At 43.7% G+C, this 25,716-nt stretch overlaps 1 protein-coding gene across 1 annotated transcript in view; it reads left to right on the top strand.

Moving 5' to 3' along the window:
- spata20 (spermatogenesis associated 20) overlaps window positions 1-25,716 on the top strand; it is a 292,534-nt gene that overhangs the window by 16,001 nt on the left and 250,817 nt on the right. Inside the window, 5 exon segments of the mRNA XM_052033175.1 lie at window positions 600-754; window positions 13,171-13,314; window positions 16,474-16,675; window positions 19,747-19,877; window positions 22,957-23,061. Of these exon segments, the coding sequence (XP_051889135.1) occupies window positions 600-754; window positions 13,171-13,314; window positions 16,474-16,675; window positions 19,747-19,877; window positions 22,957-23,061 (737 nt within the window).

Raw genomic sequence — 25,716 nt, 5'->3', positions numbered from 1 at the left:
AATATAAGACATTATTATCTTAAAGCTTGCTTTCACCAGCCATTGGCTCCTAAGCCCATTGTGTTGTGGAGCTCCCTAGACCCAATGATGAGTCCAGTGGTCGAGCGGATGGTCTGATTCCCAGCAGCTCTGTACTCCCACACTGCGGTGAGCTGATGCAGAAGTCCGGAAGGCATTAAAGCACATATTGTGGCAACGGAAGATGGTTGTCAATGTATTCAATGACATAATAATCAGAGATAAATATCAGCAATGGCATAGCGATCTTTTGACAGAAAAGTAGGTAGCCCCTGGTGGATGTCTGCTGCCACACTAGTGAGATTGCTTCATTGAGTGATTATTGGGTCAAATCTTTGACCTTCCTGGTCTATTATTAAGAGTTGATCAAGGATGTGTTTGATTTATTTTAAGGGAAAATTGCAGGATTAATTCCCATTTTCTGTAGGTTTTCATGATTCACTGAATATAGTTTTCAATTTAAACTCTTTCTAAATTGGCTGGCTTTTCAGTTTTATCCAGTTCTATCATCTTCTGAAAAATAAGGAGCTTGTGCATTCTCTACCATCTCCAGTTGATTTTTTGTTTCTACCCTTTTCCAGTTGGGTATTCCACGTGCCATTGGTGCCACGTTATGGAACGTGAATCATTTGAAAATGAAGAGATCGGTAAAATAATGAACGAGAATTTTGTTTGCATCAAAGTTGATCGAGAAGAACGGCCAGATGTTGATAAAGTTTACATGATGTTTGTGCAGGTGAGCTTATTGTATGATGAAACTGCTAGAGTTTCTCCCCTTGTTATCCAGCTAGTTGTAAAGGGGACAACAAATGCCTTGCACACAGCTATCTAATCTTGGGCCATCCCTTGGGATCTTCCATTCAGGCTTTGTGGGCTCTGAGGTGATGGATGAAGCCAATGTGGGAAGGCAGGCTCTTCCACAGGTGGTGGTTAACGGGGATGGGGGGGGTGGATAAGTTGTGAGGTGGTGCACTCCTTCTGCAGCTTATGGAGGGCCTGTTTGTGCTCTCAATATACAACGTCAAGGTTCTCAGTACTACCCCAAATGTACTTCTTCAATTTAGCAGTCACAAGCCAAGGATTCAGTGGGGATGCTGCACTTCTTCAAGGAAGCTTTGAGCACACGCTTGAAGCTTTTCCTTTGTCTGATAATCTTTTCCCCTGACAGCTTGGAATAAAGGGGCAGGTTTGGGAGTCTGATGTTTAGCATGTGAACAACGTGGCCTGCCCAATGCAGCTGGTTGAGTGTAACTAAGCCCTTAACAGTGGGGATGTTGCTGGAAGAAGATGTCGATGTTGGGTTGTGTATACTTCCAGTGAATATGGAAGGTTTTGCGGATATAGCATTGGTGGTATTTTTCCAGTGCCTTCAGATGCCTTATGTAGCTAGTCCAGGTCTTGGAGGCATGTAGGAGGGCAGAGGTCATTGCACCCCAGTAACCCATGTGTTTTGTGCCAGGTCTGAGAGCTTGATCTTCAAATACCATTTTCTTAATTGACCAAGTGCTGTGCTAATGCATTAGTGGTGACACAGGAGACTGCATGTGCTGGAATATGGAGCAACAGACAGTCTGGTAAATTGGTTCATTATTGTCACGTGTGCTGAGGTACAGCGGAAAAACTTTGTTTTGCATGCCATCCGTACAGATCATTTCATCACATCAGTACATCAAGATAGTACAGGGGAAAAGCAATAATGGAATGCAGGATAAAGTGTTACAGTTACAGAGTAAGTGCAGTGCAGGCAGACAATAAGGTGCAAGCCATAAAGGAGGTAGATTGTGAGGTCAAGAGTCCATTTTATCATACTAGAAGACTGTTCAATAGTCTTAAAACAGCAGGATAGAAGCTGTCCTTGAGCCTGGTGGTGCGTATTTTCAGGCTTTTGTATCTTCTGCCCGATGGGAGTGGGGAGAAGAGAGAATGTCCGGGGTGGGTGGGGTCTTTGATTATGTTGGCTGCTTTACCGAGGCAGAGAGAAGTGTAGACAGAGTCCATGGAGGGGAGGCTGGTTTCCATGAAGTGTTGAGTTGTGTCTACAATCCTCTGCAGTTTCTTGCAGTATCGGGCAGAGCAGTTGCCATACCAAGCCGTGATAGGATCCTTTCTGCAGTGGGTGCTTTCTATGATTAATTGCACCACTAAAGCAACAGTTTGCTGGAGGAACTCAGTGAGATGAGCAGCATCTGGTGAGGAAAGGAACTGTCGACCTTTCGGGTCGAAACTCTGCATTGGTGTCCTAATGCAGGGTTTCGACCTGAAAGGTCGACAACTCCTATTCCCCCACAGATGCTGCTCAACCTGCTTGAGTTCCTCCAGCAAACTGTTTGTTGCATTAGTGGTGCAATTGATCGTCAATCCTCATTGGTCATGTCTGCTAGGGTCTTGCAGTGAATCTTTATTTTTGGAGAGCAGTGTGATGCATCCAGGGCAGGTTGGTGGAGAGCGTTGTCTTGCGGATGTTAAGAGTAAGAAATATCCTCGCAAATGTTTCAGGGCAAGAGCTGTTGATGACATGAAACTCAGATTCTGAGCGTGTGCAGAAGTAAATGTCATCTGCATACTGCAGCTTGATACTGAGGTTTGGGTAACTTTGGTTCAAGAGTGAATTTGCAGTCACCAAGGGTTCAACAGCTTCCCATTAGTTCTAACATTAGCTCCACTCCTGTGGGAGGTTTGTTGGAGGTAAGGTGCACCATTGGAGAAAAGTTTTTGGGCAGTGATGTGACCTTGTTTGACTGTAGTCTTCACTGACATTCACTGGACCCATTAGTTAATATCTTGGTTTGCGTGCCATCGTGGAGCAAGCATGAAATGGAGGGGGATTCCTGCGGAAAGCTAAATTTGAGGAAAGTGTTCCACAGACCCTCCCAATTGATGGAATCAAAGGGTTTGGTGAGGTCGGAAACCTGTACTACGGCTAATGCTGTTGCCTACATTTTTCTTGGGGTTGCCGCGCAGTGAAGGTCATGTCCACCATGCCTTTGGATGGACAGAATCCATGTTGTGATTCGGGGAGCAGCTCTTCAGCCACTGGGGAGAGGCATTTGAAAAGGACCCAGTGATGTGGCAGACAGCAGGGTGACCCCACTGTCTACTTTAACAAACTTTAAATGCCATCCAGCCAACAAAGTAACATTTCATAAGTTTGCAGGCTCTGGGTGGCTGAGCATGTAGTTTCTATTTATAGTTCAGAAAAGGATTCAATTTTAATGCAAATAAACCAGAAAATATGACACAGGACAGTACAGTTCAGGAACAGACCCTTCGGCCCATGATGTCTCTGCCGACCATGATGCCAATTTAAACTAATCCAATCTGCCTGCATGTGGTCTGTATCCCTCGATCCCTTGCCTGTTCGTGTGCCTGTTTAAACGCCTCTTAAATGTTGCTATTACATCTGCTTCCACCACTACCCCTGGCAGTGGGTTCCAGGCACTTACCACTGTGTAACAAAAAAAGCTTGTCTCCCTTGAGTTTTCTCTCTCTCACCTCAAACCTATGCCCTTTGGTATTAGACAGTTCTTCCCTGGGAAAAAAGACTTTGACTATCTACCTTATCCATGCCTCTCATAATTTTACGTACTTCTATCAGGTTGCCCCTTAGCCTTGACACTGCAGAGAAAACAATCCAAGTTTGTCCAATGTCTCCTTAGAGCTAATACCCTCTAATCCAGGCAGCATTCTTTTGCACCCTCTCCACATCCTCCCTGTAATGCGGTGACTAGAACTGCACACAATACTCATAAATATTGTCCAACCATTGTTTCATGCAGCTGCAACATGACTTCCCAACTAAGAGAAACAAAGTTAACGTTTTATGTCGAAGACCTGATGAAGGGTCTTTGACCGAAGCATTAACTCTGTTCTTCTCTCCACAGATGCTGCCTGAGTGTTTCCAACAGTTTCTGTTTTTACAGGAGAAATTCTATTGAATAAGGAAATAGCAGGAAATTTTTAAAAGTTTTTTGTATCTGTCTTCATGAAAAAAGGCTCAAAAAATCTGATGGAAATAGTGGAGGACTAGAATGAATGAGCTGAAAGAAATTAGTATTAATTAAATAAAAATAGTATTGGAGAAATTAATGGAACTGAAATCTGATAAATCCACAGGACCTGATGACCTGTATCCCGGGTAGCTTTAGAGATGGTGGAAGTGCTGGTTGTTATCTTTAAAAGTTCCATAGATTCTAGAATGGTTCTCACAGATCGGAAGGTAGCAAATCTAACCTTAATCCTCAAGAAAATAGGGAGAAGGAAAATGGGGAACTATTGGCCATTTGGTCTGACGTCAGTGGTAGGGAGAATGGTGGAATCTGTTATAAAAGAAGTGGTAACAGGGCAATCAGAAAATAATGACTCAATCCAGATTCATTATTATGAAAGGGGAACCATGGTTGACAAATATGTTCAAATGTTTTGAGGTTGTCACAAGCAGGATGGATGATAAGTTGATGTGGTCTTCAGAAAGCTTTTGAGAAAGGTGTCACACAAGAGCTAATTAAATAAGATTGGACCACACGTTTTTGGGGGTAATATACTTGTATTGATTGAGGATTATTTAATGGACAGGAAACAAAAAAAGTTGGAATAATTGAGTGAATTTTGAGTTGAGAGACAGTGATCAGCAGGGTGCCTTCGTGATTGGTGCTGAGACACCAGCTGTTCACAATTTATATCAGTGACTTTGATAAGGGGATCAAGTGTAATATATCCAAGTTAAAGTCATAGATCCATGCAGCAGAAAACAGGTCCTTCAGCCCAAAGAGATCATGCTGACCATCGAGCATTTGTTTATACTAATCCTATACTAATCTCATTTTTTATTCTCTTCAAGTTCCCTAAATTTGGGGACAATCCAAAGCCAGGTGGCAGTATGGGTTCTGAGGAGGATACAAAGACTTCAGGAGGCAGACTAAGTGAACGGACAAGGACACGACAGATGGAATGTAATGTGGAAAAGTGTGAGGTTATCAACTTGTGTAGAAAAAAGTAGAAAGGAAGAGTGTTTTTTAGATAGAGTGAAATTTGTTCACAGGGACCTGGATATATTTGTTTGCAAATTATTGAAAGTTCATATGCAGTTTCAGTCGACAATTACAAAGGCAAATGGCCTTTATTGTGAGAAATCGGAGCAGGAGTAGGCCATTTGCCCCTTCAAGGCTGCTATGCCATGGCTGACCTCCTACCTCAATGGCATTTTCCTGAACCGTCCCTGGATTCCCGTAATATCCAGAAATCCACCAGTCTCTGTTTTAAATAGATGCATTGACTGAGTCTTCAAAGCCTTTGTGGGTCGATAGTTTGAAAGATTAACAACCCCCTGCATATAGAAATTTTTCATCTCAATCTGAAACAGTGCAGCCCTTCCGCTGGTTCTAGACTGCCCCACCACAGTAAACATCCTTCCTATATTCTGCCGGTTGAATCCTGGAAGAGTTTTGTCAGTTTCAATGAGCTTCTTGTGCTTCGAAGCTCTAGAGAATACAGGCCTCGTCTACTCAGTCTCTCCTCTCGTGGCAAGCGCGCTGTCCCGGTAACCAGTCTGGTGAATCTTCACTGCACTCCCTGTGTGGCAAATACATATTTTTGTTCTGGGTAAGGAGACCAAAGCTGTACACAATATTCCAAGTATGGTCTCACCAAGACTATAATTACAGCAAGACGTCTTTAACCCATACTCAAACCCTCTCATGATAAAGGCTAACCTACCATTCACTTTCCTCATCGCTTGCTGCATTTACATGTTGGTGTTCAATGACCTGAATGCCAACATTACCAATCTCTCAACATTTTAATACCTACTTTTCTGTTTTTTTGCAGCAAAGTGGATATCTACACATTGTTCCACATTATGTGGAAAAATGAACTCGGAGGGCTTGAGTTATAAGGAGAGACTGGGACTATTTTCCCTGGAGGGAAGGAGGCTCAGGGGTGACCTTATGCTGAGGTGCATAGATAGAGTAGATAGCCGCTGTGTTTTTCCCAGGACGGGGGAGTTTAAAACCATTGAGCATAGGTTTTAAGGTGAGAAGGGAAAGTTTGTAAGGGGATCTTAGTGGGAAGTTTTTCACACCAAGGATTGTGGGTATATCGAACGAGCTGCCAGAGGAAGTGTTAGGGGTGGGTACAATTACAATGTTCAAAAGACATTTGGACAGGTACATGGACCGGAAAGATTTAGAGGGATATGGGCCAAACGCTGGGAAATGTGTAGATAGTCATCTTGGTTGGCATGGACGAGTTGGGCCAAGGGGCCTGTTTCTGTGCTGTATAACTCCATGAATTTTTATTCCATCTGCCGCCTTTTTTGCCTACTCACTCAACTTGCCAATATCTCGTTGAAGCCTCTCGACATTCTCCTGCCTACTTACAGTGCCATCTACTTTTGCGTCATCAGCAAACTTGACAATGCGACATTTGGTCCTCAAATCCAAGTTGTACGAGAACTGAGGTAGAAACGTTTTGCTCCAATTATATAGAACCCCGAAGAGGTAACGTCTGGAATAGTACGTACAGGTCTGGTCTCCCTAACTGAGGAAGGAAATGCTTGTGTTAGAGGGCTGTGAAGGTTCACCACATTGATTCGTAGTTACAGCGGGTTTGTTGTATGAGGAGAGATTAAGCAGACTGGGCCTATGGTCTCTTGAGTTTAGAAGTTTAGAATTGTATATAATTTCTGACAAAAAGAGGACGTCCTAAAATATCTGCATCACAAAGTGTAACTTCAAGGTGAAAGGAATGCAACGGCTTTTTCTGTAGAGCAAAATCCTGCAGTCAGCAATGTTTTAATGATATTTTGAGAGCTAAACTTTGAGAAGGCACTGGGAGGAACTGCTTTGCTCTTGGAAATGGTGCTTTGGGATCCATTATTTTTACCTGAATAGGCAAGTCATGGCTCATCCAAAGGATGGCACTTTCCACTCCTTGTGTTGCATGAGGAGTGTTGGTCTGACTTGGAAGTGATTGTGACCACTGAGTTGCAGCTAAAAGACTTGGAAAGAGATGTGTACTGTGAGTGGAGTCATCACTTTCAATGCGGAGATGATCAGAAGGAATGTAAAATTTATTGTTACACTAAGTACTACATTGTGCTTGAGCTACCTTTTGCTGTAGCGTGGCTCTTGCATAACCTCTGGTGGAAATGAACCTACCAGCCTGGCTGGCCAAACCACAAGTTTTCTTTAGGACTCTAAACAAGTCATTTGTGTCACTAGTAGTGTTAGGGCATAATATCCACGACTTCTGAAATCTCACCTGCAAGGTGCAAGTCATCAGTGCGAGGCAATATTTTTCACATGTCTACACAAGCACAAGAGAAATTCAACACCACCTGCACTCCACTCATTTGTCAGTCCAAACATTATTTTAAATGTTCACTCCCTTTGCCACTGGTGCACAATGACTGGGCTCAGGGGAGACCTCTCCCACTTTTGGGCATTCTGCAGCCACGTGCTGCAGTTCCTTCACTTGCACCTCCCACAGCCACAGACCACAACCATCTATTAGTATTGGTTTATTATTGTCACTTGTACTGAGGTACAATGAGAAACTTGTCTGGCATACCATTCGTACGGATCAATTCATTACACAATGCATTGAGGTAGTACAGGGTAAAAACAATAACAGAATACAGAGTAAAGTGTATACTTAGTGACATAGAAACTAAATTTAAATGAATAGAATGATTATAGAAAAAGTAATGAGTAGATCTGCAGAGAGCAGCTTGCAATGAGTTGCCACGCTCCTGTTGACAGCAGTCAACAGAAGCCCCATTGCCTCCAATCTACCCTCTGAGTACCACACTATCTTTTTGTTGCCGTGTCTAAATCCAGGAGCCCCTTTATCCTGTAATTTTGCTGAAGTGCCTGCACCCTGTGGATCACAGCAGTTGTAGAATGGGCCTACCTTCACCTTGAGAGCCACAGTCATAGACCGATACAGCATGGATACGGGCCCTTCAGCCCAACCAGTCCATGCCGACCTCGCTGCCCACCCAGTTAGTCCCAATTTCCTGTGTTTGGCCCATATCTCTCCAAGCCCCGCCCCTCCATGTACCCATCCAAGTGCTTCTTAAATGACACTATTGTACCTGCCTCAGCCACTTCCTCAGGCAGCTCGTTCCATATACTTGCCACCCTCTGTGTGAAAAAGTTGCCCCTCAGGTCCCTTTTAAATCTTTCCCCTCTCACCCTAAACCTATGCCCCCTAGTTTTGGACTCCCCTACCCTAGGGAAAAGACTGTTACCATCCACCTAATCTATGCCTCTCATAATTTTAAACACTTCTATAAGGTTGCCCCTCATTCTCCTCCGTTTCAAGGAATAGAGACCTAGCCTTGCCAGCCTCTCCCTATAACTCAGGCCCGCCAGTCCTGGCAACATCCTTGTAAAGCTTCTCTGCACTCTTGCCAGTTTAACCATGTCTTTCCTTTAACAGGGTGACCGAAACTGTACATAGTACTCCAAGTGTGGCCTCACCAACGACTTACACAACTGCAACATAATGTCCCAACTTCTATACTCAGTGCCCTGACTGATGAAGGTCAGCGTGCCAAATGCCTTTTTTACCACCCTGTCTACCTGTGCCACTGCTTTCAAGAAACAATGTATGCACTTGTACTCCTAGGTTCATATGTTTCATTACACTCCCTAGTGCCCCACCATTCATGGTATAAGTCCTATGCTGGCTCGACTTTCCAAAATGCATCACCTCACACTTATCTGTGTTGAAATCCATTTGCCTCTCCTCTGTCCACTTCCCTAACTGATCAAGATCTCTGTAAACTATGATAACCTTCTTCACTATCAACACCACCTCCTAATTTCATGTTATCTGCTAACTTAGAAACCAAGCCTTGTGCATTCACATTCAAATCATTTACATAAGTAACGAATAACAAGGGTCCCAATACAGACCCCTGTGGCATACCACTAGTCACCGGCCTCTGTTCTGAGAAAGAACCTTCAACCACCACCCTCTGCTTCCTACCTCTGAGCCAATTTTGAATCCACCTAACTAGCTCTCCCTCGATTCCCTGGGACCTAACCTTCCTGACCAGCCTGCCATGTGGAACCTTTTCGAAGGTCTTGCAAAAGTTCATATAGACAACATCCACTGCCCTATACTCATCTACCCTTTTGGTTACTGCTTCAAAAAATTCTGAAAGATTTGTCAAACATGCACAAAGCTGTGCTGTCTCCTCTTAATCAGATTTTGTCTATCTAAATGCAGGTAGATCCTGTCCCTAAGAATTCCCTCCAGTAGCTTTCCCACTACTGATGTCAGGCTGAGCAGCCTGTAGTTCCCTGGCTTGTCCTTGCTACCCTTCTCAAACAACATTAGCCACCTTCCAGTCTTCGGGAACTTCATCAGTGCCTAACGATGAAGCAAATATCTCCACAGTTTCTTTTCTGGCCTCCCACAAAGTTCAAGGATGCACTCGGTCAGGCCCTGGGGATTTATCCACTTTAATGTGCTGTAAGGCTGCAAATACCTCCTCCCTGATAATATGAATGTCCTCCAAAACATCTCCACTTGTTTCCTTATCTCTTGAGCAACCATGATTTTCTCCTCAGTAAATACTGAGGAGAAATATTCGTTAAAAATCTCACCCATCTGCAGCAGCTCGAGACGTAGATGGCCCTGCTGATCTCCAAGGAGGCCTACTCTCTAGCCACCCTTTTATTCTTAATATATCTATACACCCTTTTGGGATTTTCCTTAATCTTTCCTGCCAGATCCATCTCATGCCCTCTCTTTGCCCTCCTGATTTCCCTCTTAAGTATATTCTTAATGTTTTTATGGTCATCAAGGGATTCACTCGTCCCCGACCTCCTAAACCTAATGTATGCCTCCTTTTTCTTAACCAAAGCCTCAATATCTCTCGTCATCTAAGGTTCCTTAATCATGCCAGGTTTACCCTGCACTCTTAACAGGAACATGGTGCCCCTGAACTCTTGATATCGCACTCTTAAAAGCTTCCCGCTTGCCATTCATTCCTTTCCTTTTAAACGGACTCACCCAACTGACTTCTGCTGCATCTTGCCTAGTTCCCCCAAAATTAGCCCTGCTCCAGTTTAGAACCCTAACCTATGGATCTGTCTTCTCCTTTTCTATCACTACCTTAAAACTAATAGGATTATGGTCACTAGAGCCAAAGTGCTTCCTGACTGCCACTTCAGTTACTTGCCCTGCCTCGTTCCCAAAGAGGAGGTCCAGTATCGCCCTCTTGTATATTGACTTGGGAAACTTTCTTGGGCACATTTCACAAATTCTACCCCACCCAGGCCCTTAACGCTCTGGGTGGTCCAGTCAATACCGGGGAAATTAAAATCTCCCACTAATACAACCCTACTGTTCTTACAAACATGAGCAATTTCTTACAAACCTGTTCCTCAAGCCATTAGGAATTGTCAGGAAATGTAAGCTTTGCCAATGTTATCCACAACCAAAAGTGAAAAGTAACTGATGTTGGATTTTTTCCTTGCTTTGCAACTCATGCTTCATGCACACCAGTCTCTGCTTGTATGTTCTTCTCTTATTGTCAATTCGCAGTGAGAGAGGAGTTAATAAGGAGCTGGTAGTACGTGCAGGAGAGGATTGTGTTTAAAGTACCCTCCTAACTGAGACCAGAGTAGGAAATGCCCCAAAGTCCACTGAATCGAAGAAATGCAGGGTGATCAATCCCAGACAAACGTTAGTGCAAGTAATATGATCACAGACGGTGAGGCAGATTGCAACAGATGGAGCTGTGTTTATTTTTTTGTTTTGCAGAATGAGATGCAACAAACAGTTCACACTTCAGAACCAAATTGAGTCCAAACTCCAAATAAATAAAAGTTGACAGCTTGGGTGGCACTGTCACCTCACTGGTTCCATGTTCCAGCTTAGACTAATGTTTCCTTTGAAAGGCAACACCTTTGACAGTGTAGCAGAAGTGGAGATGACTGCACAGCATTCACAACTCAGCAAATGAAGCAGTCAATGCCTGCATGCAGCAAGACCTCGACAACATATAGGCATAGGCTGATAAGTGGCAAGTAACATTTGTATTACAGACGTGCCAGGCATTGACCAACCACCCTTGACTTTCAAGGTTATTACCATCCACATTCTGGGGCTCACCATTGACTAGAAGTTCAACTGGACCAGACATTAATATTGTAGCTATAAGTGCAGGACAGAGACTGAGTATCCTGTGGTGACTGATTCAACTCCTGGCATTCCCAGAGCCTTTCCAGCAGCTACAAGGGATGTCAGAAGTATGATGAAGATCTTTCCACTTGCCTGAATAAATGCAGCTCCAATGACCCTCAATGTTCAACACCATCCAGGACAAAGCAGGTCGCTTGATTGGCACCTCATTGATAAGATAAGATATCTTTATTAGTCACGTACATCGAAACACATAGTGAAATACATCTTTTGTGTAGAGTGTTCTGGGGGCAGCCCACAAGTGTCACCATGCTTCCGGGGCCAACGTAGCGTGCCCACTACTTCCTAACCTGTACGCCTTTGGAATGTGGGAGGAAACCGGAGCACCCGGAGGAAACCCACGCAGACACGGGGAGAACGTACAAACTCCTTACAGACAGCGGCCGGAAATGAACCCAGGTTGCTGGCGCTGCAATAGCGTTATGCTAACTACTACACTACCGTGCCATTCATTCTCTCTAACTGAGTATCCACAATACGTGCCATCTTCAAAATGCACTGCATTTACTCACCTGGGCTAGTCTGATAGCGCCTCCTAAGCCTGTGGCGTCTACCACCAAGGACAAAGGCAGCAAGCACATGGGAACACCAGCCCTTGGGATTTCTCCTCCAAGTCATGCACCATCTGGACTTGCGTAACTCTAATGTTCTTCCTTTGTCGTCCCTAGATATGAATCTTAGAACTCCCTTCACTGTGGAAATAACTTTACCAGAAGGACCGTAAAGATTCAAGAGGGTGGCTCACCACATCCTTGAGGGCATTTAAGGATGGGCAATAAATGCTGGTCTTGCCAGTGACCTTCACGTCCTGAAAAATTGAACTAAAGTGAAATTATATCACTGAAATGTCAGCCACTGTTGTTCAAATCTTTGGTGATTCTCTTTTGGAGGTGCAATCACTCTCTGTGATTGCAGCATGGAAAGTTTTAAGTCTGTCACACTGGTGGCATTCGTGCCTGAGAACCCAAGGTCGTTGGTTCAAGACCCACTGCAGAGGCTTGAGCCCAAAATCTCGGTTGACGCTTTATTTAGCACCAAGGAAATTCTGCAATGTTATGGGTCTTGCTTGAGAAGTCTAAACTGATGACTAGTGTGCCCTCTTGTGTGGGTGTAAACAATACCACGGCGCGAGACGGAAATTATCTCCGGTGTCTGGTCAATGTTAGTCAACGTCAAATTATCGGAAATGGCAGCGTCAGAATTTTCTGTCGGTTGAGCTTGATGGATCTTTGTACACTGAGAGAATCAAGGGAAATGAGATTGGATAGGAAAGTGACACTGAGGTAAAAGGTCAGCCATGATCACATTGAGAAGGCACAAGGGGCCGAATGGCCACCTTCTGCTTCTGTTTCTTGGGCTCTTTTATCATATTACTGTTTTGGGGAGATTGCTGTGTGTAAATTGGCTGTCACATTTTCTACATTAAGTATTTTGAAGTGTAGTCATCACTGTAATGGCTGTAAAGCACTTTGGAATTCGCAGAAATTATATAAGGCATTATATTAGTATGTCTTTGCTTTTAAAGTCTCTTCCCTGCATGGTAGCATAGCAGTTAGCGTAACGCTTTACAGTGCCAGTGACCCAGGTTCAATTCCGGCCGCTGTCTGTAAGGAGTTTGTACGTTCTCCCTGTGTCTGCGTGGGTTTCCTCCAGGTGCTCCGGTTTCCTCCTACATTCCAAAGACGTACGGGTTGGGAAGTTGTGGGCGTGCTATGTTGGCGCCAGAAGCGTGGTGACACTTGTGGGCTGCTCCCAGAACGCTCCACACAAAAGATGCATTTCACTGTGTGTTTCGACGTACACGTGACTAATAAAGAAATCTTATAGTTTCGGCAGTTTTTAATGAGTAGTTGGAAAGAAGATCTGATGTGGTGTCTGTTGGTACAAATTTTCAACAGGAGCTTTAACGATGGTTCTTTTCCTTTCTGATTGCAGGCTACAAGTGGAGGTGGAGGTTGGCCGATGAGTGTGTGGTTGACCCCTGACCTTGAGCCCTTTGTCGGAGGGACCTACTTTGCCCCCGAGGATGGTTCACATCGGCCAGGCTTTAAGACAGTGCTGAAGAACTTGGCTGACCAGGTTTGCTATCCTTTGGTGTTAAATGATGTTGTGAAGTTGTCTCGTCATTTTTGGATCCTTGGACATATCTATTTCAGTTGGATAAAGGTCTTAAGGTATGCAAGACCAAAGCAGTTGGATGGAGTTAAGTTCACAAGCCAGGCATGATCTAATTGAATGGAGGAACAAGCTCAAGAAGATAAAAGCTCCTTTGTTGAAGTCAAGTCTAATTTATTGTCATGTGCACAAGTACGGTGAGGTACAGGTACGATGAAAAACTTGCTTGCAGCAGCATCACAGGCACATGGATTCAGACAACACACAGAACATAAAGTTATACATAAGCTGTACATAGATTATACAAGACAGTGGAGAAAAAGACTGCAAAACAAGACATTAATGTAAAAGCACATTTAGAAGCAAATCCATGGTAGTGCAAGAGGTGGTCCGTAGTGTTCCGTTGCTGAGGTAGGGTTTGGGTTGTGCAGGTCGGTTCAAGGATCTGATGGTTATACGGAAGTAGCTGTTCCTGAACCTGGCATTGTGGGACTTCAGGCTTCTGTACCTCCTGCTCGATGGTAACAGTGAGAAGAGGGCATGACCTGGATGGTGGGGATCCTTGATGATAGGTGCCATCTTCTTGAGGCAGTACCTCATGTGGATGCTTTCGATGGTGATGCTTTGGAGGGCTGTGCCTGTGATGGACTGGGCTGCGTTCACTACCCTCTGCAGCCTCTTGCGTTCCTGTGCATTGGAATTGCCCTTCCAGGCCATGATGCAACCCGTCAGGCCCTGGCTTTGACGGGGGTTAGATAGGCACTCTGGAGATTTGCTTTCTTTGTTTTAATCGTGTAAGGAAAATTTGTTTAATTTTGCCTTAGTAAATTTATACATCTAGGATGGAGTTGATTGGATTTTTGGTTTACTCATTAACATCATGTGGAAAGGTGTCGTTGAGCCATTTTCTTGAACCATTGGTGAAGATACTTCCATGGTGCTAATGGGTAGAAAGTTCCAGTATTCACATCCAACAACGATGAAGGAAGAATGATATATTTTCAAGTACAACATGTTCTGTAGAAGGAGTCGTCATGATAAAACAGCTGAGTTTAAGGGAAGCAAGAAGCAGGCATAATTTGAGAAAACAAAATTATAGTAATTTGAGTAAATAAAGAATTGGTAAATTGGTTTATTATTGTCACACGTACTGAGGTAAAGTGAAAACTTTATTTTGCATGCCTTCCATACAAATCATTACAACAGTGCATTGAGTAATAAAGATATTTTAAAATTCGTTCCTTATTCTTTCCTGATTCAGCAGCAAGAGGTATTTGCAAACAAAGGAGGCAATGTACACACGTTAAAGGTTATAGAAGCTACTTTGTTAGAGTTATATAAAGAATAAAATACAGAAAGGAAGAAGAATACTTAAAATACAGAAGGAAGCAAAATAATACTTATCAACCAACCAATGAACTGATCTGTATAATGCCGGAGGGAACCTCAGGTGTCCGACAGCCTTTCACACAGCCTTCTGTCTGTGTCTTAGCACTGGTTGCGACCCAGCTGGAGGGAAGGTCCTGATCTGCAGAAAGAAGGTGCCCCCTTTTATACCCCTCGAAAACTTAGCATAACTTTTACCCCAGTACTTTTCCATTCCTCAGTGGTACCAGCCTGTACCTTCTTATCACTTGCGACCTTTGGCCTAGACACCTAACTTAGAAACAGAGACAACAGGTCTGTAAAGAAGAAAACTTTCTTCACTGGTACCTAATCTCAAGGATGTGCATCTGTACTCCCATAAGTTCTCAAACATTCCCGCAGTCTGAGTTGACACCATTTGTGTTACACACTACTGCACATCCTAAGGAGGAATCAGAAATGACTTTTGGCTAACTTAACTCTTTCCTTACAGCTAGTACAAGGGAAAATAATAATAGAATGCAGAATAAAATGTTACAGTTACAGAGAAAGTGCAGTGCAGATAGACTATAAAGCGCAAGGCCATGATGAAGTAGATTGGGAGGTTAAGAATCCATCTTATCGTACTAGGGGACCGTTCAAAAGTCTTATAACAGAGGGATAGAAACTGTCCTGAAGCCTGGTGGTACATACTTTCAGGCTTTTGTATCTTTTGCCCAATGCTAAGGGGGAGAATAGAGACTGTCCGGGGTGGGTTCAGTCTTTGATTATGTTGGTTGCTTTACAGAGGCAGCGAGAGGTATAGACCATTGGAGGGGAGGTTGGTTTCCGTGATGCGCTGGGCTGTGTCCACAACTCTCCACAGTTTCATGTGGTCTTGGGCAGAGCAGTTGCCATGCCAAGCCATGATGCATCCAGATAGGATGCTTTCTATGGTGCATTGATAACAGTTGGTGAGGGTCAAAGGGAACATGCCTAATTTCTTTAGACTCCTGAGGAAGTAGAGGCGCTGGTGAGCTTTCTTGGCTGCAGTGTCTACATGGTTGGACTAGGACAAGTTATTGTTGATGTTTGCTCCAAGGAACTTGAAGCTTTCAGCCCTCTCTGTTGATGTAAACAGGAGCATGTGCACTACCCCCCTTCCTGAAGTCAACGATCAGCTTTTTTGTTTTGCTGATATTGAGGGAAAGGTTGTCATGACACCACACCAGTCATGAATTCAGTTTAATTACGATTGCTTAAACTCCATGAGCTGCTGGAACATTGGTGACACAGTGGTGCAGCTAATAGAACGGTTGTCTTGCAGTGCCAGTGACCGGGTTCAATTCTGACTGTTGGTACTGTCTCTATGGAGTTTGCATGTTCTCCCTATGACTGTGTGGGTTTCCTCTGGTTTATTCCCACATCCCAAAGACATGCAGGTTTGTAGGTTATGTGGCTGCTGTAAATTGCCCCTAGTGTGTCGGTGAGTGGTAGAATCTGAAGGGAGTATGAGGTGGGGAGTATGTAAGTATTAAAAAATGGGTTTAATGTAGGATTAGTATAAATGGATGGTTGATGCTTGGCATGAACTTGTTGGGCCGAAGGGCCTGTCTATGCTGTCTCCCTCCATGACCATTTGCAGAGTCGGTTTTTGGCTGGTTGTTTCCACTGGGTGTTACTGTACGTTTAACCCTCAGTGGAAGTACTTCTCAAGCAATTAGGAAGATTTAAATTTTTTGCTTCCATGTTTGTTCACCTTTCAAACATTTGTTTCAGTGGAAGAAAAACCGGAGTGGAATTATCGAACGTGGCAACAAGATCCTGGTTGCGCTGCAGAGGGGTGCAGCAGTGAGCTCTGACAAGGAGGGAGTGCCACCATCTTGTCCCCAGGTGATGGAGAAGTGCTTCCAGCAGTTGTCTCATTCTTATGACGATGAATATGGAGGATTCAATGAGTCACCTAAGTTCCCATCACCAGGTGAGAAACATAAACATGCCTAAAGATACACCCAGTATTTTTTGGACAGTCATAAGTACATTTGCATTTATATAGCTCCTTTAAAACAGTAAAATGTCCCATGGTGCTTCACACAAGACAAAGGACAGATGACTAGCATCTAGGTCAAAGAAGTAGTGTTTAAGTAAGGAGGGAGAACTGGGGAGTCTCAGTGACTGAATCCAGAGGTAAGGAACTAGATAGCTTAAGGCAAAGGCACGTCTGGTGTGTAAAGGAACAGGGGAGTTAGGAGTTGTGGGGACATTGAGTTCTTGGGAGGGTTGTAGAGTTGGATGATGTTACATGTGGGGGAGGGGGGGGTGCGGGGAAACGAGGCCACGAGGGGTTGAGCACAAGGAGGTGAATTTTCATATTGATATTGGTATATTATTGTCATATATTCTGAAATACAGTGAAAAGCTTTTTGCGTGCCATCCGGACAGATCATTCCATACATAAGCACATCAACGTAGTAAAAAGGAAAACAGAAAGCAGCATAAAGTGCTACAGTTACAGAGAAAGTGCAGTGCGGGTAGACAAATAAAATGCAAGGGCCGCGACGAGGTTGATTGGGGGATCAAGAGTTCATCTTTTAGCGCGTTAGAGGTCTGTGCGGGAGTCTGATAACAATGGGATAGAAGCTGTCCTTGAGCCTGGTGGCACGTGCTCTGAACCTTTTGTATCTTCTGCCCACAGGAGGGGGGAGAAGAAAGAATGACTGGGGTGAGAGGGGTTCTTGGTTATGTTAGCTGCTTTCCTGAGGCAGCGGGAACTGTAGACAGAAATTCAGATGTTATGGGGAAACGCTGCCGTCCCTTAAGTGATATAATTCATGCTAGAGTGTTGAAGTGTTGGTCACTAACCAATTTCTTTCCTCAGCACCCCTTTTGACTAACACTGAATGTAGTGCACAATTGAGAAGAGGGCTTGAAGTTTTTTTGTCAAATTTAATGGTGTTCCTATGCCAATCAATTTATCATATTTCAAGTGAAGTTTTTTTGGGAGGAAGGGGATATGAAGGGATGGGTGAGATTATGGCCGATATTCCGCATTCCCCTGTCCCAGCCCCTGGGTATGTCATGTCTCACTGTTGTATGGGCATGCGAAATGGAGTCAGTGAGCAAACAGTTGGAGCCTACAGATGAAATGAGTTTAAAAAGGCCAGGTGAGATACAGGAGAGAAACTAGCAAGCGGGGTTTTAGGCCAGAGAGAAAGGAAGATGGGGGATTTGATTTGGGCACAAAGGGTCTGTGGGGCAGTGATGATCATGATCTTGATGGTGAAGAAATTTGTGAATACGCTGGGGATGAATGTGGAGGTCGTAGGGGAAGAGGATGTTAAGAAGTGCCAGCAGGACAAAATTCAGAGATAATTGAATCTTTCGGAAAAACCACTGTCCTAATGTTTTGAAAGTGACTCATTTTATCCATTGCATTTATTCCCTCCTTTGCTTTGTGCTCATAGCTTCTATCTTCACAGAATGTCTCTTCCTCCCTCCCTGGTCACCCATCTCCTGGCACACTGGATTTGGAGTTATCTTCATCCGTGAACTCCCATATATTTTCTTCCTTTACACTTTTTGTCATCTCTTTCATCGATACATCACCGCTTATGCTCCAGGGTTTCCTGTTTTTTACCTACTGCGTTTCTGTGTTTTGGCGTTGTTTATCTTCATGGAAGAGTTTCAACCCATCCAATTTCCAACCAACTCGATCTCCCTCCTTCCTCAAAATGTGCAACTTCCCACTCTGCCTGGAAAGATTCTAGCTTTTTGGGTTTTTTTGACCAAATCTCCTGATTCTGCTATGACCAGATGGCTTCATTGTGACACTGAGTGCATTGCCGTTCATATGTTTGCTTGTACTGTCTCATTAACCTATCACTCCTCTGCTTAAAGACCTTCCCCGGTTTCCTGCCCAGTGAAGCCTTGATCTTAAAATCCTCATCTTGTGATGAAAGTGCCCTGTGGCCTTGCTTCTCCGCATTCCTGTAAATCCTCTAATTCTGCAATCTTTTGGTCACACTGTTCCTCCAATACAGGAAGTCCCGGACTTACGAACGCCCGACTTACGAACGTCTGTACACATGAACAGACCTTCGTGGTCTTAACGACCTTCGGTTTGTAAGCGGGCCCGGCCCCCGATCCTACCACGGCGGCGGTACACCTTCTTTGGCCCAACCCCGGACCAAGTGCGCATGTGCGGCCGCGATCCCCAGGCCAAGTGCGCACGTGCGGACACTGTTCCGAGTTACAGACAAAATCGGGTTACGGACAGTCTCAAAAACGGAACTCGTTCGTAACCCGGGGACTTCCTGTACTTCCCTCTTGCACATTCCCAATTTTAATTGCTTCATCATTGGAGATAATAAAGGACTAAAGTCTTTTTGACTGTCTAAATAAAACTTTCAAGAAGTATCTGATTTTATCAGTGTGTGGTTAATTCTGTTTTATTAAAATTATGTCTGTAGATGAGACATATCTGCCACTGCTTTAATTTTCCTGAAAGTACACAGCAGAGTGATTTTAATTTAAATCCACACCATGGAGATTTTTAATGCTAGAAGCACTAACAGTGGTGATGAGATCAATTGAAGAACTGGACATGAAAAACATAGGTTTTAAAATTTTAAGAAGAGATAATTGAAAAGTTAAGGAGTCCAGAGAGGCTTGAAAGGAATGAGCAGGAGTAGAGGGCAATGCAAGGTTCTTCGATTTCATAATGGGTGGGAGGAAGTTGCTAGTGAAAGAATGAGAATCAAGGAGGGTGTAAATGAAAGGAAGGAAGAAATGAAATGAAATGAAAGAAGAAAGGAAGGTAGGTATATGTGAAGGATATTCTGTGTGTTCAGACAAGAAACAGCACATGGAAGGTAAATAGAATGTAGTGCTTGAATATGTGGGGAGAGAGAGGGGTTTTCCAGGAGAATGGGGCAGAGTTTGGAGGATCAGTGTGGGGGCTATCATTTGTCTTTCCTCACCTTCTGGTGAACTGGGATACTGGTTATTTGATGGCTCCTGACTTTATGAAATCTGTTGTTATTCTCCCAACAGCAAACTTTAATTTCCTGTTTCGTGTTTGGGCTTTAAACAAGACCTCTGCGAATGGAGCCCGAGCCCTGGAGATGGCTCTGCACACGCTGAAAATGATGGCTCTTGGAGGAATTCACGATCATATCGGGCAGGTAGATCACCCCAAGTCATGTAAAAAGCCTTTTCTGGATGACATGGGGATAATTTTGGGTCTAAGTATACAAAAACTGAATTAACTTATTTCAATTGAATATCATACAATGGACATGTGCAACACCTTACCTTAGAAATATCGTAAATGAATCACCTTGAGGTGGTATAATTATTGTAGTCTAATTGGCCAAGAGAAAGGGGAGCTTTGTGGTCATCTTCATGTACTGTCAATCAGTCCTTAACGTCCACCTAAAACATGAGAAGAGGTGACATTCTGGTTACAATATTCCTGTATCATTCAGAATCATCTGAGATCTTGGCAGAGTTCAAGTTCTGGAGAACTCTTCCAACGATAGAACTGACATACTTTTTCTACTGTTCCTCATTTTCACATCCTCCACATAACTCACGCTGGAATCAGTGGAACATTGATTGACCTTAAAGACCTGCTTTTTGCACTTATTAGAGAGAGTGACTGAGATACCCTTTTGAGGCTTTAGTCACAGCTTGCTTTATTGTAATGCCTTTAATATTGTAAGCACTCTAAAGATGATTCAAAGCCAGTTAAAATGAAATTTGACACTCAACCACACGAAATATTGGGATGGATAAACAAATTTTGGCAAACTGGTTGGCTTTAAGTGAGTATCTCAAAAAATGATAGGCTGAGGAAGGACAAGTGAAGGCATAGTATCAGTTGGAGATGATCAAAGTTGAGGCTTGTAAGCTGCAAGACCACGTGAAATTCAAAAATGGATGAGAGCTTTAAAACTTTATCAGTGGTGGACCAGGAACTGGTGTAAGTCATCGACCACAGGGACGTTGGGTGAGCAAGAGTCGGTGTGAGTTGAGATGTGGACAGCAGAGTTTTGGTTGAGCTGAAGTTTATATCTGTTGGAAGATGAGAGGCCAAAGGATGGAGGTGGCTTTTAGCAGGAGATGAGAAAAGGCAGGCGTGGAGTTGGCTCTGCCATGGTAATGGATTGGATGTGGACGCTCATCTTGATATCCGTTATGACACTAAGGCAGTGAGCTTCAGGCAGTTGCTAGGGAGAGGAGTGGAGTCAGTGCTTGGGAGTGGCGTGGCTTTGGTCATTGCAGTATTTAGCTGGAGGGAAATTCTATTCTCTTTCTCTATGTCAGACAAGCAGTGTGATAAGTGCAGTGGAGGATCAAAGGAGGTGATGGAAGCCATTGTCAATGTCTGCCTGGGAACTGAATTGAAATTTCTGGAAGGATATTGTCCAGCCACTTGACGCCCTACCCCAATTAGAGGTGGCAGAGAGTACAGAAGCAGACAGAAAGGAAGCCAATTGATTGGAGGTGTGAGAATTTTAGAATGAAGTGTTTGGTCAACCCGGAGCCAGGTGAGGACAGCAGTGGTGGGCCAGACTGAGCTGGCTGAGGCTGGTAGTTCAGGCACTCTGAGGAAAGTCAAACTTGGACTTGTGTGGAACTCCCTGTGATTCTGAGATGTGCTGAGTGACAGATATTGGCCCATCTCTTGCTCCTCTTCTGTTGTGGAGTCCAGTGACAGTTGCGCCTGATTCCCTGGTATTGCACCAGAGAATCTGCCCGCTACCATCCTGAATGACAACGCTGTTAGCTTAAATGGGGATTCCAGGAGCATAGATGAGATGGGTAATTAAGTTCAGTTGATTAAGTTCAGTTCACTTATTTATTTCTTTACTTACAAATAATTAAAAACATTAAAATAAAGTCAGTGCTCTAATGTGTTTTAAATTTTAGGTTTCTTTTAAATTAATTGCTTTTTTAATTAATTAAAGCAATGCTAATAGTTTTTAAATGTCTCTGAATATCAGAGTTATTTAAAGCCAGTTACAAAGCCTTGACAGAAGGTGAGACTCCATCTCTAGCCGCTTGTCAAAGGCTGTCAGCGCATTCTGAGGAAAGACTTCAGCAGTATACTGAGGCCACAGCCTCGTCCTTCAACTTGGGGCGATTGAAGACTTGAGCAGAGAGTCCAAGCAGGAGAATGCAATGTTATTCAGACTCCGCAATCGCTACACCCCACTACCCCACAGTGTAAACGGAATTGCTGTCAATAAATGGCTTTGTAAAATGGAAGGTGTATCAGTAGTTCAGGCCAGCACTTTCTTCCAAACGTTAACTCATCACAACTGTGACTGCACTTCATTAGAGGTAAATCATTTCTGGATGAATTAAGGCACTGTATTAATCCAGGTCTTTCATTTTTTAACATTGTAGGAGAGGTTATGTTGATTAGAGCTGCTGCTTCATAGTTCCAGTGACCTGGGTTCAGTCTTGACCTGCCAGTGCTGTGTGTGTGGAGTTTGCATGTTCTCCCTATGACCACACGGATTTCCTCCGGGTGCTCTGGTTTCTTTTTGCATCCCAAAAATGCGCAGGTTGAAAGATTAATTGGCGACCGTAAATTGCCCCTGGTGTGTCAGTGCCTGTGCCCCGAGCTGTAAAATCCCTGCGTTCTTGAATTCCCTCCCTAAACAGCTCTGCCTCTCTTTCTTTCTTCCCTTAAGACACTCAAGAAACTTCCCTCTTCAGTCCAACTCTTGATCACATGTCTTTGTTGGTTATCAAATTTATTTTTGTTATCGCTCCTGTAGAACATCTTAGGATATTATATTGTGCAAAGGAAGCTTTATAAATGCAAGTTGTTGTTGCAAGTTACTGGAGGCTAACTCAGTGCAATTTCACAGGCCTGGGGTAAAAATTCTGCAAACCAGATTACTAAAATATTAAAATTTGTGTTTCTTGGGTTCGGTTGGGATTGCATGAGTTGTGGCTCTGGTAAACTTCGTAGATCTTTCATGTTTTAGGCAGCCAGTGGCTGGTGGGTCAGGATCTGGTGTCATGTTCTCATTATTTAACTTCCCTGTATGAACAAAAATTGCTCAGGTTCCTGTACTGTCGTTCACAGCTGCGGACCCCCATAGAAGGCATCACAGTTGAGGCAATTTCTTTGAAGTGTGATTATTAATATAATGTAATTTATTTTGAACAAATTACCCATTCCTTTGGCATCTGCAGATAAATTAGATGCTTGTCAAACTTTAATGCTACTCTGCTCTCTGCTAGGGCTTCCATCGCTATTCCACAGACCGGCACTGGCAGGTGCCCCACTTTGAGAAGATGCTGTATGATCAGGCGCAGCTGGCAGTTTCCTACACAGATGCTTATCAGGTACTCTAAAGAAAGAGCAACTTTTTTATATTCAGAACTTCTCGGTCACTATTTTTGAATACATTTACCTTCCTCAAAGTGAGCAATATTAATTCTTGGGCCTTGAGGTGTTGCTATTTAGAGCCAGTATACACTGCTAGAACATGGTTAGGCAGAGAGCAAAGCTCCCTCTACACTGCCCCAGTAAGCATTCTAAGGCAAGTGCAGTCTCAGTAAAATCCAGAGTAAAGCTTCCCCCTACATAGTGCGTGGAATATCTGGACACTGTGAGCTGTAATCCACATCGGACACTGGGTTTGCATCATGTTTAAAACTAGAACAAAACCTAAGCCAATTAGCCAGGCACAATATACCGGAGTTTCCTCCTTAAACCTCCCTGCCTTCACCTCTTCTTCCTCTTTTAAGCCAACCATTAAGATTTATCATATACCAAGCCTTTAATCATCCCTATGGGCTCCTTTGGCTGGATGTCAGTTTTTTTTTGATTACCTCCCATTCAACTGGCTTGAGATGATTTCCCATGTTAAAGGCACTATATAAATGCAAGTCTTAATTATATCAGTGCATCAAACAAGCTTGCAGGAATACAGGAAAACAAGGGTGAATGGAACTTATGGGACTGTTCCCCTGGGAACTGGCATGGATCTGGTGGGCCGAATGGCCTCCTCCTCCTCTGTCATATAAGATAAAGATCACGGGTGAGTTTACAAACCTTGCTTTCCTCAAGTCTTGGAAACCTAAATTACTTTTCCTACAAATAATCTGTCCCTCCTGAATTTAGGAAAATATGCAGCTTTGATCGGCTTCCTATATTCGCTCTTGATTGAAAGTAGCTATATCCCCTTAAAATGAATCTAGAATAATGATAATTAAGACTGGCCATTGTCAGGATGATTCAGAAACTTCTAACACTGCACATTTCTTCATTGGTCGTAAGGGGGAGCTGGTGACACATAAATCCCAGTAAAAGTACTGAATTGGCTTGAGCTGATGTCTGTATTCCGTGTCAGTCTCCTCCCACATATCCTTTTGTTGCTTTTTCCCTCATGTACTTACCTAGATTCTGCTTTTAACTGACATCTTCTCCTGCATTAAAGTAATAAGAGGAACACATTGCCAGTTGAGTATTTCACTAATTTTCTTGACATTACTGATTCTGATTTGAGCTTAGTATCTCAAACTAGCATGCATTTCTTCTAACCATTGGAGACATTTTAGGTTGAATCAGTGACTGGCAGGAAAACATTCAAGTATTTCTTTCTGTTAACATCTCTTCAGAGACATTAAGAATAATCATTATGCACAAGGGGTCATTTTATCTCAAGTCTTGGTGGTTTGATTGGTAGGTTAATTGGTTACTGTAAATTATCCCCAGAGTTTGTGGATGGTAGAAGAATCAGAGGGGGATTGATGAGTGTGTGAAAGAAAATAGGAGCAAAATTTGACTGCGAGATGCAAAGATGTTAGGGCAGGTGACAAAACATTTGTGGATAGCCATAACTGCAGGGGAATGAGATCACTTGATGAACTAAATGCCTGCCTTATTGTAAGAAAATTTGAGAAATATGTGAGGAATTGTCACATCAGGAATGTTAGCTTGACACTCTTACTATAGATGTTGCTGTCAAATATGTTCACATTAGATTTAAACCAACTTAAGAAAGAAACAGCAAGCTGCCTGTTGACAGTATGGATGGATGTGTTGGTTCCAAGCAATAAGTCTTGTTCCTCAAGGCAATACTGTAGCTTTATGTCCAAACCAGACTTCAAATGAAAAGTCTGGCCTTGTCTGTCAAACTCTTAGGTTCCTATTTTCCTGCAGCTCTGGCATCTTGATTTTTTTGCTGACTTTTCAACCTTTGCTTTAGCTGTTTGACCCTGAGCTCTGGCTTTCCCTTTCTAAACCCCAACACCTTGTCATCTCATCATCATTTATGGCCTTCCATAAACCTATCTTGTTATCAAGCATTTGTCACCTGCCATAATATCTCTGCATCAGATTTTGATTCATAACAGCAACAAACCAAATGCTGGAGGAACACAATGGGTTAGTCAGTATCTGTGGAGGGAAATGGATAGGCAATGTTTCGGGTTGAGACCCTTCATCTGGACTGAATGAGTAGGCAGGAGATAGCCAGGGTAAAGAGGGGAGGGGGTGGAGCAAGAGCTGGCAGGTGAGAGGTGGATTCAGGTGAGGAGGGGTTGATGGAGGAGGGAGGAGTGGAGATAGCGACAGAGGCTGGGAGGTGATAGGTGGAGGCGACAGAGGGCTGCAGGTGGTGGGATCTGATGCGTAAGGAAGGTGGAGCAAATAAGGGAGGAGGGGAGGGCAGATGGGAACAGTGGGGGGAGGGGACCCAGTGGGAGGGGTGCGTGGGTGATGGACAGATGGAGTGGGTGGAAGTGGGGAATGACTGGGGTCCTGGCATGGGTGTGGGAAGAAACTGGGTAGATCAGGAGGAGAGAGAAAAGGGACGGGGGGGAGGGGGAAGCGGTTTACCTGAAAATGGAGAAATCAATGTTCATGCTATTGGGTTGGAGACTACCTAGGCAGGATATGAGGTGCTGTTCCTCCAGTTTGCGTTCAGCCTCGCCTTTTGTTTTCCAACACTTTTATGAAGTGCTGGGGACATCTTATCATGTTAAAAGTGCCAT

This window comes from Pristis pectinata, chromosome 18 (genome assembly GCF_009764475.1).
Source record: "Pristis pectinata isolate sPriPec2 chromosome 18, sPriPec2.1.pri, whole genome shotgun sequence".
Classification (NCBI taxonomy): Eukaryota; Metazoa; Chordata; class Chondrichthyes; order Rhinopristiformes; family Pristidae; genus Pristis; species Pristis pectinata.
The sequence above is the reverse complement of the archived record's forward strand: the minus strand, read 5'-3'. Positions and strand labels throughout refer to the sequence as shown.